Source organism: Ursus maritimus, unplaced genomic scaffold, assembly GCF_017311325.1.
Source record: "Ursus maritimus isolate PB19 unplaced genomic scaffold, ASM1731132v1 scaffold_13, whole genome shotgun sequence".
In the NCBI taxonomy this organism is placed as follows: domain Eukaryota; kingdom Metazoa; phylum Chordata; class Mammalia; order Carnivora; family Ursidae; genus Ursus; species Ursus maritimus.
The window spans coordinates 12,960,494-12,974,207 of NW_024423675.1; the positions used below are offsets into that span (position 1 = coordinate 12,960,494).

The 13,714-nt window shown below is 34.1% G+C and overlaps 1 protein-coding gene across 1 annotated transcript in view; it reads right to left on the reverse strand.

The window, feature by feature from the left end:
• ASCC3 (activating signal cointegrator 1 complex subunit 3) overlaps positions 1-13,714 on the reverse strand; it is a 321,764-nt gene that overhangs the window by 186,364 nt on the left and 121,686 nt on the right. The window contains exon 12 of the mRNA XM_040627571.1: positions 1,020-1,196. Within this exon, the coding sequence (XP_040483505.1) occupies positions 1,020-1,196 (177 nt within the window). The remainder of the gene's footprint in view (positions 1-1,019; positions 1,197-13,714) is intronic.

A 13,714-nucleotide genomic window follows, 5' to 3' on the forward strand; every position in this document is an offset into this window, starting at 1 on the left:
AACTATTCTTTTGTCCGTAAGTCTGAAATGGCTCCCTACAACTCTAAAGATACTTTGATGCAACGTAGATGGAGCATAGACTGTAGTGACAGTCACTTCTGGTATTTTTTAGCTGAGTATTTTATTTATTTGTAATAGTATAAGGTAAAATGACCCTACTCTACTAATAAAAATTTTTTTAGACAAGTAATGCAATACATTAAAGACCAAGGCTGACACAATAACACATGATTCCATCTTATTTTCTTTTATGAAGAGGTCATAAGGCATGTGAATCTTCTCTTAACCTTATTTCTTCTACAGAAAAAAAAAAGGGTCATTAAACAGAATATTAAATGCATAAATTTTGAGCAAAGTACAGTATTCTTTCACAATATTACAGAAGTCTGAAATAAGCCCCTAATACTGTAAATGGTACACAGTAGTACTATAAACAAGCTTTTAAAAGCATTATAAGGAATTTCATTCTTTATTAATACGGTAATTATAAAATATTAAAAGTGAAATAGAACACCTCCATTAATAGTTGTGACTAGGAATTATTTTTCAATTGCATAAAATGTATTGTTTATTTTAGATGAATATCGTATCAAAATGTGTGTTACTGGTTTAATGAGAGCCTTTTATTATTTCATACCAGCCTCCAATCATATCAAAATAACTTTTTCAAACAATGAATTATGGAACACTACATCAAAAACAAACAAAAAATTCTGTTCTTAAAGGTCAATAAATCATACACACACACACAAAATAACTTTTTGAAAGTTATGTTATAAATAACTTGTATTCTTAGCTAAGAATACAAAATATACATTGATAATAGCAATGCAAACTATAAGCAACTTTGGAAAGAGTTTTTCGACTACATATAGTTAAAGAAGTGTGCCTGATTTTGTCTAAGCCGTTCAATTTGTAATCCTACAGATTAGGTCTTATGGAGAAATCCCAAGCAAGCATTAAACAATACATCAACAAAAACAGCTTTAGAAAAGTATATTATTAAAAAAAATATTTACCTTATTTGCACTTTTAACCCCCAGAAATGTCTGTCCAAGAGGAACTGGTCGAAAACGGCCATCAAAGTAGAAAAGTCCAATACAGGGATTAACGTGTAAAAATGTAGCAACATCGAGGTAGTTGGGTAAGGTCGCAGACAGCCCAAGAATTCTTATCATACTCTGTGTGGATTCCACCTACATGGGTTATATTATTTAATGTCTGATGTAAATTCAACCCATTTGGATTTTTATAGAGTTTGGAATAACTTTTAATAAATATAGAGTATGAAACATTTACAATAAAACAAGATTCCCCCCACCAATATGTAATAACAACATATAGTCTAAAAGACAGATGTTATGAAAAAAAAAAACTGGCCTAAACCTGGCATTAAGAATAATATAAAATAATTTAAAATGTTATTTTAGTAGATTTCCTGAACTGGAAAATCCTATTAGTTAAATGGGTTTTTGTTTTGTTTTGTTATCTAAAAATGTAGCAAGGTAAGGGACATACATGGATTAGGTTTTAGTCTAAATTTTACCAATTTATAATTTCAGGTGCTAAAAACTAAAAACATAAAAGTCTAAAATAAGTAAGGTAAAATATTTCTAGGGCTTTACAAATTTAAATTTAAAATGCACGACAACTTCATGACAGAAATATTTGAAACTGTTACAACAGATTCAATGAAAAGTTATTTCCAGGGGCATTCTAAACATTTTGTTTTTTTAATTACTTATTTATTGGTTTTGTTTCTTTTCTTTTCTTTTTTTTTTTTTAGAGGTGGGGAGGGGCAGAGGCAAAGGAAGAGAGAGAATCTTAAGCAGGCTCCACACCCAGCATAGAGCTTGATGCAAGGCTCCATCTCACAACCTGGAGATCCTGACCTGAACCGAAATCAAGAGCCGGACGCCTAACCAACTCAGCCACCCAGGTGCTTCTCCATGGATCTTTTAAAAAAAATTCTTGAAGACTCATTTATAAAATCAGCATTTTCCTTCCCTAATTACAGACTGCTTACTCAGTCCATAATTCTTTACCTATTTTATAGTATTCCTCTTAGTATGTCATAGTAACATATAGTTGAGCGTATCAGTAAAACAGACGAATTTCTGAGAAACAAACACGACTAACTGTTCTATCATCACAGAGGAAAAGTTCTCAAATTGGCTTAACAAATTATTATTAAGCACTTTATATTAAAATAATTTTATACTCATAACAGAAAGTTTGATTACAAGGAGTAACAGCCAAAATGTGGGGAAAAATTATAAACTACTCAAAAAATGTATCAAGCCACATTTTTTTCTGTTCATTGGTGTAGTATAATACATTCATTTTGTTTCTGAGCACTGCTGACAACGCTAATTTAATTTGTTCACCAACTATCTACTAAGCTCTTAATGACAGGCACAGTGCCAACAGAGCAGGAGCTTAGAGTCTATATGTAATAATGACAGCAAACATTGTGATGTGTCCTATTAATAGCAGCACTTTCTAAAAACTGTGAGAATAATGGAGAGAGATCACTAATTAAACCCAGGTAAGTCAGGGAAGGCATGCTGAGTGCAGGTAATTGTTGCTGACATTCTAATCTGAGAGAACAAAAGACAGGCAGGAAGGCCAGAAAAGACGGTGAGTTTAAGACGGTGAGTTAAAAGATGGCCGCACTTAGAACTAGTGGTATGAACTAGAGAAGGGAGGTGATAGAAGACCTGGTTAGAAATGCAGACATGGGGGCTCCTGGGTGGCACAGCGGTTGAGCGTCTGCCTTCGGCTCAGGGCGTGATCCCGGAGTTCTGGGATCGAGCCCCACATCAGGCTCCTCCGCTAGGAGCCTGCTTCTTCCTCTCCCACTCCCCCTGCTTGTGTTCCCTCTCTCGCTAGCTGTCTCTATCTCTGTCAAATAAATAAATAAAATCTTAAAAAAAAAAAAAAAAGAAATGCAGACATGACCATGAAAGAGCTCACATGTTGAGGAGTTTGTCCATTTAACTACTCATGAGCACTCAGCAGCGTCTGATTCTATCTCAATTATGTTTTCAGGTCTAATTCATGATAATTTATAGCACTGTCATCTTTTTAAGTTTCTAAATATTCTGTAAAAGGTCTTTACCATTTCTAATTGTATTTATTCATTGGTTTTCTACTTGTGATTAGACTTGTGAGGTTTCTTTAGTCTACTTAGTTTTTTTTAAAACTATTTTAGTTTTTTTAAAAAATTCTATTGTGTTCCTATTTCATAATTAATTTTATTTTTTCCGCTTTATTATTTTTTCCATTTGTTTTCGTTAGAATATTCTATTTAAAATTGTCTAATATTTAACATTTAATAATTAACTTATTTATGGTCCTTCCACTCCTGTTTCATTTTAGAGTAAAATTCTTACTCTGAATTATAGTTCTGGGTGTATAAGACTACTGTCTTTCTCTCCTCTCCCTTCCTTCCATAATCACTTACTGATCTCTAAGTGGCAGACGATTAATCTTTCAATTGGTTATGTTTTCAATCTTCATTTTAGCAGATATAAAAGTGTAGAACGTATGCATGTATGTATGTATGTGTGCATATATATGCATATATATCTATATAGATGTGTATATATAATTTTATCATATAAAAGTTATTTCTAAGTTTCTATTGTATTCTATAAAGACTACGATCTGTTCAATTTGTGCTTTGAGAAAATGTCCCATGGAGACCTGAGATTTATCTACTCATAGGATACACAATTCTACATGTTTGATCACTTTACCATATTAATAACATTATTCAAATTCTCTACATCAGCAATACAGGATGTTAGTATTTGCCAAAAGAAAGAATCATTTTAATCACATGCAAACTTCCCATTTTAAATTAGGATACAAAACGTTCCTAAGGGGAATAATTTATATCATTAGCATGATACAGTAAAGGACCATTCACACCTAAGCCCTGGGGGTTCTGCAGAAATACTGGGTGGCGTTCTGCAGCCCCATGTCTCTACAATAGTCCTTCTGTCTGTGTTCCCATATCTCTTCTGCTTTCATATTTTGTATACTTCGCTTCTAAATAAAAGTCTGATTTAGAAAATGGTTTCTTACCTGAAAAAAAGTTTGAAAACCTCTGATGTGATTTTATTATTTTTTTTCAAAGATTTTATTTATTTATTTGACAGAGAGAGAGACAGCCAGCAAGAGAGGGAACACAAGCAGGGGGAGTGGGAGAGGAAGAAGCAGGCTCCCAGGGAAGGAGCCTGATGTGGGGCTCGATCCCAGGACTCTGGGATCACGCCCTGAGCCGAAGGCAAACGCTTAACGACTGAGCCACCCAGGCGCCCCTCTGATGTGATTTTGAAAAGTGCACATGACTTAGAATGAACTTGGCAAGTTAATCAACCCATGAGAGAATGTATATAAAAAGATTTCTAACCTTAACGAAAGGCTATACAATATTATTATCTTTTTAAATATAGGAATATATGTCATTCTCACTCTCTTGTTACCATAAGTAAAATAAGGGGGTTCATGGAAAGACATTTGGGTAAATATTTTATTTATTTCTTCACTTTCCTATAATTTCTTTTTTGTTCAAAATCTGCTTGTATCATGCTGGTATCCTCAAGTTTACTGCACCTAAGGGAGCAATTACCAATGCCAGATTTCTCCTTGCATACTGTAATACAATGCACATACAGGTTGGAAAAATCCAAATGCCTGGGTATATTTCCTGACACAAAGGTTTCTTATAAGCATAAGTGAAACTGTGGCCCTGTAACTTCCAAACTCTTTCTGTAAGTTTAGAGATGAGTTTAGAGGTTATATCTGGGCTTATTTGACTAAATAAAACACTACCTATGAGATATATATGGCTCCTTAGAGGATTCTTACCACTTTTGTAAAAGAATAAGAACTACAACTTGTAAATCAACCTTCCTTTCAAATTAAAGGTGTTTCTCTGGATATAAAAACAACCTCCATTGCAAAAAACCCTAAATTGAGTTTATCATGTACTGAATCAACACAAACATTTGTCTGGCAGAGTTACAGACTGGTTAAAGAAACAGACCCATTTGCTCCATTAAACTTACAAATCAATGGGTTTGTAAAAATTATAAAAAAAATGTATAAACTAGCCAAATTTATAAAAGAAAATGAAAAAAAAAGAAAATAAGCGAAATTTCAAAATATGCTTTTGAATTTAATTCAGAAAGTTTTACCTTTAGGTGATATTATCCAGAAAACAACTCAATAAGCCTTGGAAATCATATTTTGTTAAATTATTGTTCATTCACTGATTTTTAGCGAGTATTTTATAAACCTGCTTTCACAAAGAAAAAGGGGACAAAGTATGTTCCAACTTGATATTCATTATTACTAGAAAGGATTCAAGAATAAAATAAATAACAACAGATAGTCAGAAAAGGTAGTAAACAAAAAAAAATACTCCTTAGAGAGGAGAAGGATAGCACTTTAAGTAAGGTCAGAGAGGATTTTGTCAGCCATTTCATTAGTCAGTCAACAGATTTCAATTGTGTACCTAAATGCATTTTAGAGTAGGGGAAGGGAGGCACCAGGAAATAACAATAAACATAACAGTTTGCAACACACATAACAGGGTCTTTACAATCAAGGAACTGACATTTTTGAGAGAGAGAGAGACAACCATAAACTCATAAACAAATTAGGCAATTTCAGGTATCAGTAAGTGCCATGTGTAAAGCAAAATAGGGTAATGGCATAAAAGGTAGCATGGGAGGGGTCCCACTTTAGGTGGGATAATGAAGAAAAGCCTTGCTAAAGAAATACTTCAGAGACGATCCGGGGATAAAAACCTTCAAACAGAAGAAAAAGTAAATGTGCAAAGGGAGATTGGAACAAGCTAGGCAGAAGGTAGATGAGTGAGAGGAGAGAGTGGACAGAGCTGAGTTTAGAGGTCAACTGATTATCCTCTCATATATGACTCCGTAGACCATACTTCACAAGCTTGATTCAATAGATAGAAAGCAGCACTTTCTACCCACGATACTGAAAAATACACATGGGAATTTACATTAAATAGCTATAGGAGCTTTGTAACAATTAAATGTATTAAGTCACCAAAAACTCAGTAATTCCAAAACTGAAAAATAATATAGACCACTTTCTCTGATTACAGTGTAACATACCCAGAAAGATAAAACCAAGAAATGGCCAAAAATTCCTATTCACTTGGTAATTAAAATATATCATTATGAACTTATGAGGCTACTATCAACAACTTCATAGCAAGTTTCTGAGGAGGCTGTTGATAAATATGCTCAGGCTAAAAGACTCAGTGCATATAAGAAAAGTAGTCCAATGTGAGTAATAGGAATGCTTTCAGAATTAGCCATCCATCAACACTGGCTCAGGACCTAAACTTTAGGCAGTGGGGATATAATGAATAAGACAGAGATCCACACATACAGGGACTGTTTGCAGAAGCATAAGGAGAAAGGTTTAAAACATGATAGAGATGGATGAAAATTAAAGTATAAATACATATATAAAAACATCTGGGGGCGCCTGGGTGGCACAACGGTTAAGCGTCTGCCTTTGGGTCAGGGCGTGATCCTGGCGTTATGGGATCGAGCCCCACATCAGGCTCCTCCGCTATAAGCCTGCTTCTTCCTCTCCCACTCCCCCTGCTTGTGTTCCCTCTCTCGCTGGCTGTCTCTATCTCTGTCGAATAAATAAATAAAATCTTAAAAAAAAAAAAATCTGACCATGAATTTGCTTTCACTAAAAAAATCGTATGGATATCAGCAAAATCCCAAACCAAACCCAACTAAAAACAAAGGTACCCTCTATAGGGGAAACAATGAATACCTATTACTTAAGAAACCTCTTTTACATGTTGTGATGAGAATCCTTTACAGTGATTAGAATGATGATTTTAATTACACAGTAGTTCTATGTAGTACTGGTGATGATTTGAAAGGAAATGAAAGCGATTTTTGGTTTTAAAATCATTATTTACAACATAAAAGTTACTGAACATATTTTTAGGGTATTTCCATGTTAAATATATGATACTCTGCAAACACCACAGACATTTTTCTGCTAAAAATCCATTTTAAAACTACTCTATTTTTAATCTAAAAGTATAATCCTATTATTCTCGATATATATAATAAGCCTGTATGTGAATTACTTTCTTTTAAATGAGAGTAATTTGGAACTTCATGCTCTAAACCAAATCTCAAAGCTCTATAAACTACAGATATCTACCTAAAAAGTATTAATTGTTGAAAACTATAAAAATTTTAATATTTTACAGCTTCTTCTGTATCACTAACCCAAAACTACACAGTAAGTTTTTATGATGTTTGTCCTCAGATAAAATCTAAGTTCAGACAGTTAAGAAGATAACTAATATTAGTTCAATGTTGTTAAATACAACAGATTTGGTCTTTCTCATACTTTTTCTTTTCCAAATTCCTCTCAGTCATGCCAAGTGTGTTGTGAATTTGGTTCCTAAGACCACCACACAATTTCAGAACCTGAACACAATCTACACTGGATTAGAATAGCTTCTAATGGTGCTTCCCTTAGTTACAAGTGTTGACGTGCTATATAAAACACTGCCATCTACTGGGAATATCTGGTAATCAAAAGCAACAAATAAAAACAGGAACTTTGCTTTTTAATAAACATAGTTATGTGCTTTGTCATAGCATATTAAGAATATAAGAAGAATCACATAGACCCTCTATCAAGGATATTAAAATCTAGTAAAAGATACAAATGAAGACAGAATTAATTACAGCAAGTTGTGAAATAATAAGGATGACAGTGATAAGTGCTAAAAATGTGCAAAGTAAAGGAGCAGAGAGGGAATACAGAAAAGGTGTAATTCATTTTGAATAGCGAACTAGGAAACAGTTAATAGAAGAAGTGATATTTGGCAGATTCAAAAGAACAGCAGGTTTTCAACAGATGAACGTGTGGAGTGATAAAGATATATAATTTTGCATTTATAACCCTAATCTCATAACCAATAATGCATTCTGCCTCCAGTGAGATGAATTTCATCTCTGAAAATGAGTCAATGGTATTGGAAAAGAAATGGGGAAAAAGGAATGTATAGTTTTGTGTGGCTGGAACCTATTATAGCTAAGGAATATGTAGAAGTTAAAATTAGACAAATAGATCACAGCTCCAATAATCTTTAATGTCCAGATAAGGAATTTAAACATTTTTCTTAAGATAACAAATAGCAAGCCATCAATAGTTTAAAAGCATAGGGGTGATAAACCATACAACTAGAGTTTCATTATATGATGGAGATATTAATGTGTATGATGAATATATTATATATTTAGGTGTTATATATCTATATTATATACAATATATACTCCTGTATCATATATTAAGATATACATTTCTATAATTGCATCACATATGCAATAAACAAATATATATTTTATATATTTAGTTTATATATATTTAACTTTATATACTTTATATATTTATATATTATATATAGAAAATTATACCTTTATAAATAATAACAAAATATTTATAAATTTATATTGCTTTTATATATATTGCATTTATATATATAAAATACATAATGTCATGTGTCTGTGTACATATATACAAAAGTATTAGTAGCAGGCCTGGAATCTATTTGCTCCCTTAACTGGGGGTACTCAGGAAAGGAAGATGTCCTAGTCAAATCCCTGTACACTTGCTAATGACCTCCTGGTAAACGTACTAATGATATTCACTTGACTTCTAATGTTCTACAGTTAGAGGAAAGTCCTTATCTTCATAATGTTTTTAGCTGATGGATGTGGTCTCTCTCGGTGGCTCAATGTAAATAATCCTAGAATGTATGGATTCCTATGGTATGGCTCCCAAAAAACATCACTAAGCTATATAAGTATCATGCTATAAAATAAAAACATTTTATGATTAAAATAGCTCTCTTTTCTGTAAATGATGCCCTGCATGCTTCTTTTTGAGAACTCCTATATAAAATCTGGTCCAGAACCAATCCAAAATGGCAAGAAAGGCCCTAGAAAGAGTGACGGGAGTTCCAGGCTTCTCCGTGCTTCACCTGTGTCTCACAACTACCTGTATCCTTGAAATTCTTAAGTCGGATATTAGCTAAAATCTCTGATTTTTGTCATTTTGAATATTTCAACCCTTTGTGTTTTATGCATGTTTATGTGTATATGTATACATGTAATTTTAATTTATATGGTAAAATATGAACATGTCCCAACAACCGTCGAATTCCATCTCTATTATCAAAACACCTTTATAGTTTTTGTAGCGTATCCTTCCATGAATATGCATCCTACGCTACCCAAACCTAAAATCTAAATGTAAGCAAGAACTCTGTTAACTATATCCATAGCACCAGGAACTATGTGGTTGGCATATGTTCACTAAATGAATTGAGAATACAAATGTATTGCACATTTTTTCTTTACATAAACGAGACTGTGCTACACATAGAGGACAGCTTCCTTTTTCGATGAGAATATAACATATCTTTTAAGTCCAGTTTATACAGCTCTACTTCATTCTTTTTAAAGGCTGCAATGTAGGGGCGCCTGGGTGGCGCAGTCGTTAAGTGTCTGCCTTTGGCTCAGGGCGTGCGTGATCCCAGCGTTCTGGGATCGAGTCCCACATCAGGCTCCTCCGCTAGGAGCCTGCTTCTTCCTCTCCCACTCCCCCTGCTTGTGTTCCCTCTCTCGCTGGCTGTCTCTGTCAAATTAATAAATAAAATCTTTAAAAAAAAAAGGCTGCAATGTAGCATTTTATGGCATGAATATAATTTATTAAACCATTTCATCTTTTGTTGGACATCTGGGTTGCTTCTAACATATCTTGCATTAACAAGAAAGCTACAGTGAACACTGGTGTTATTATATGTATGTGTTTGTGTTATTTCCATACATTAGATCCCTAGAAGTAAAAACCACAGGGTTGATTTTAGTGGGTGCTTTCAAATTACGTTCTTTTTTCACTTTTGCCAATCTGATAAAACTCTCATGTCCTTTTAAGCATCTTTTCTATAATGCTCAGTATGTTTATTTCTACCATGAAATGCTTTCTCCAAATTTTTAAAAAGTTTGTATTTCTTAATTTATAATAACTATTAATAGTTTTTAATATTTAGATATCCAAATGTACCACATGGTCCCTTTATAACCTTTAGGGTTTTGCATTTTGCTTAGAGCTTCTCTATCCCAAGGTTATTAAAAAATGCTCTCTTATATCTTCTTTAATGTACTAAGAGTTTTGTTTGATACAGCTAAATTATTAACCACCTAGAATTTTATGGTGGATTAACCAGATGAAAACACACTATTTTAAAGCATTTTAAAATGCAATATTAACTTCCTAAAATTTTGGACTTCATTTTTTATATTAAATTCCCATACCTAGACCTGGATCAGAGCTGCTTAGCATATGAAATATAAAAGAAGTGATATCTAACTAATGATTGGTGTGAGAGAGAGTATTAAGGAAGAAGGAAAACTTGAGTGTGACTCCCAGGATTTGGGCTTGAGAACCAACTGGATGTCATATATAAGCATACAAGAGAAGATGGCAGAGTTTCTGACATGTTTAACAAAGATATCTATGGATATCAAAATAGAAATGTACAACTGCATTTGGATAGGGCTAAAAGTCGGGAAAAGATTTGACTATAAAGATTTAGGTGACACAGGCAAATAAGTGTTATTTGACAAGTGACAGAGACTTGGAGAATGTAAATATTTCAAGGATGAGAAAAGGGGACAGCAAGGGAGCCTGTAAGAGCAGTTAAGTAGGTGGGAAAAAAAATCATGTGAAGAAAACCAGAGCAAAGTGACATCATGGAACCAAAGGGAATAAAAGTTTCAGGACTAAGAAAATGATAAATTATATCAAATATAAAAAATGAGTAGTATTAAAAAGTAAAAAAAGTAAAAAAAAAAAAAAGATTTGGTTTGAGGACTGTCTTTTCAATTTGAAGAAGGGCAATCCTGGTAAAACCATTTTATTACCCTGTTGGAACAATAACCAGTCTGCAATGGTTGGAAGTCAAAGGAGAAGCAGTGAATATAGATTAGTATTTCCAGAAGACAGGTGGTAAAAAGAGCTTTATTAATCAGAAGTTGTTGGAGAGGGATAGGCTTGATGGAGGTTTTTTGGTAAAAAGGAGAAGGACTTTGCGGTTCTTTTAAGCTGAAGAGACAATACCCACTGAATGGGAGAAGTTAAACACACACAGGAAAGAAAACGGATAACAGAGGGAATGAAAGGAATGGGGTCTAAGGCAAGTGGAGACTGGGCCTCTGATTGAAGAACAGGGGATGGAATGATAAATATGGATATGGGGAGGGGTCTGAGGTTTTTTTCTGGGTGGGTAGTAGAAGGGCAAGGAATGGGAACTAAGGGAATTCAAGCATGAAGGACTTTTATTTCCATTCAGTAAATATATTGTCCTGTAAGAATGAGGCAGGCCAGAGTAGGAAAGAATGTGGGAGGAGTCTGGTGAGCTTGGAAACGACTCACTCTAGGGAAACAAGAAAAGCAGCTTAGAAGTTCCAGGGTGATCCCAATGATGCAGCTAAATTTGGAGTCTACAAATATATCTGTGTGATCTTTTCTGCTCGTGCTTAGTGCCTGGCTAGAGGCATATACATGGTTCAATTGACTGATGGTTGGAATTTTGCCAGGTAGTCAGGGGTAAATAAGTTGAGGTTATTGAAAAAGGAGTCTTGGCTATTTCAGAAAGAAAACAAAACCAGGAGAATATGGATGAAAGACAGTAAGAGATGGAAAGTCTAGGAATTAGAGTTCTTGACTAGGTTGAAAAACTAGTTTTCATCTATTTTCTATACATGTACAATCTACCAACAAATGTCATTTTAATACTCATGGGTATTCTAAGACACTTTAACTTTTTACTTAATGAAACGAGGGGCTGGTAGAAAATAATCACGATACATTGGTAAATTTACCAATTTTTGTTTTGACTATTTATGAATAGCCACAAAGCTCTGGAACTAGAGACAGCGCATACGTGTCTTTTTTTTTTTTTTTTAGTAATTATTAAGATTATGTATACAAGGTGATTATACTTTATTTTATCTAGTATATCAGAAAAATTATAAATCATGTTCAGATTTTTTCAGGGGGTAGAAGTTGAGTGTAGACAGGAAAGAAGTGGAGGAAATCACTAATATTTGCCTATGTTCCATTATATTTTAATACTGCTTAGTCAATATTAGACTTAGCTTTGCAACAATGGTTTAGAAATTTTCCTGTATTTACTTTGGTTAATTTATAGAGACTTCAATAAAATAAGACTTGGAAGGAAGAAAGAAAGAGTACTTTCAACATGAAAACAAAACCTAAAGGTTTCTCCATACTAAAATTATCTTTATTCCCATGAATATACATATTAATATTTTTTGAATGCTATATTTAAGCTTATAAACTTACTCATCCCTCTAAAATAAGCTTAAAAATAACTTCCTCTTACCTGCCGTAAAGTACGTGCCACTATGCTTTCTAATACTGGTCCTCTATCTTCATGCAGCAAATGAACTTCATCAAGAATAAGGAGCTTTACAATTTGGGAAAGAGCTACATCTCCGACACTCTTTCTTGTCACTACATCCCATTTTTCTGGAGTGGTCACAAGCATCTATAAGGTAAGATGAATTAAAAAAGAGAAAAAGTCACATAGATTATATAAATTTCAAATGTGTCACTCAGAAAGAAATATGATTGGCAACCTTTATACAGATGAAATAAAAAGTGTTTAAAATATCCGGAATGATATGTAATTTACTGTAGACACTGTCACTTCAAGAGTAATATTTCATTTAGCTTCACTTAAGTTGTGATGTTAAGCAGTTATTTAAAACTCAATGATGAGTTTTAAAAAAATTGTAGTGAAGTGGGGCGCCTGGGTGGCACAGTCGTTAAGCATCTGCCTTTGGCTCAGGCCGTGATCCTGGCGTTCCGGGATCAAGCCCCACATCAGGCTCCTCCGCTGGAAGCCTGCTTCTTCCTCTCCCACTCCCCCTGCTTGTGTTCTCTCTCGCTATCTGTCTCTGTCAAATAAATAAATAAAATCTTTAAAAAAAAATTTCAGTGCAGTGTACAAAATACACAGCTTCTTTGAAAAGTGTCTTATGATGTAAAAACCAAATGATTCTGGGGCGCCTGGGTGGCTCAGTCAGTTAAGCCATCTGCCTTTGGCTCAGATCATGATCCCAGGACCCTGGAATCCAATCTTGCTTTGGGCTCTCTGCTCAGTGGGGAGCCTGATTCTCCCTCTCCCTCTGGCCCTCCCCTGCCCCTGCTCCTGAAAAGGGACAACGAAGTGAACCAAGTGTTAAAAGGCGATAAAAAAGAAACCAAGAATCCACTCTAGGAATGGTTACCTGTTTACACCTATCTAAATCTGAAGGAAACTTCACTACTGACAGAGTTTTCAAAAATTGCCCTTTATTATCAACTAGTATATGCAGTATTTCATACCAAAAATGAATACATATAATACAGCCCAACTGGCACATAATAGCAACCCAAAGACTGAGATTGGAGATTCCAGGGCATGTAGAGCAGGAGGTAAGCCCAAGCCATTTATGTGAGCCTCATAGTAGCAGACCATTTAATGTGAAACTGTAATTATAATTCTCTTAGCTTTTCGTATACTAAATTGTTTGTGTCCTCTAAAAGCATC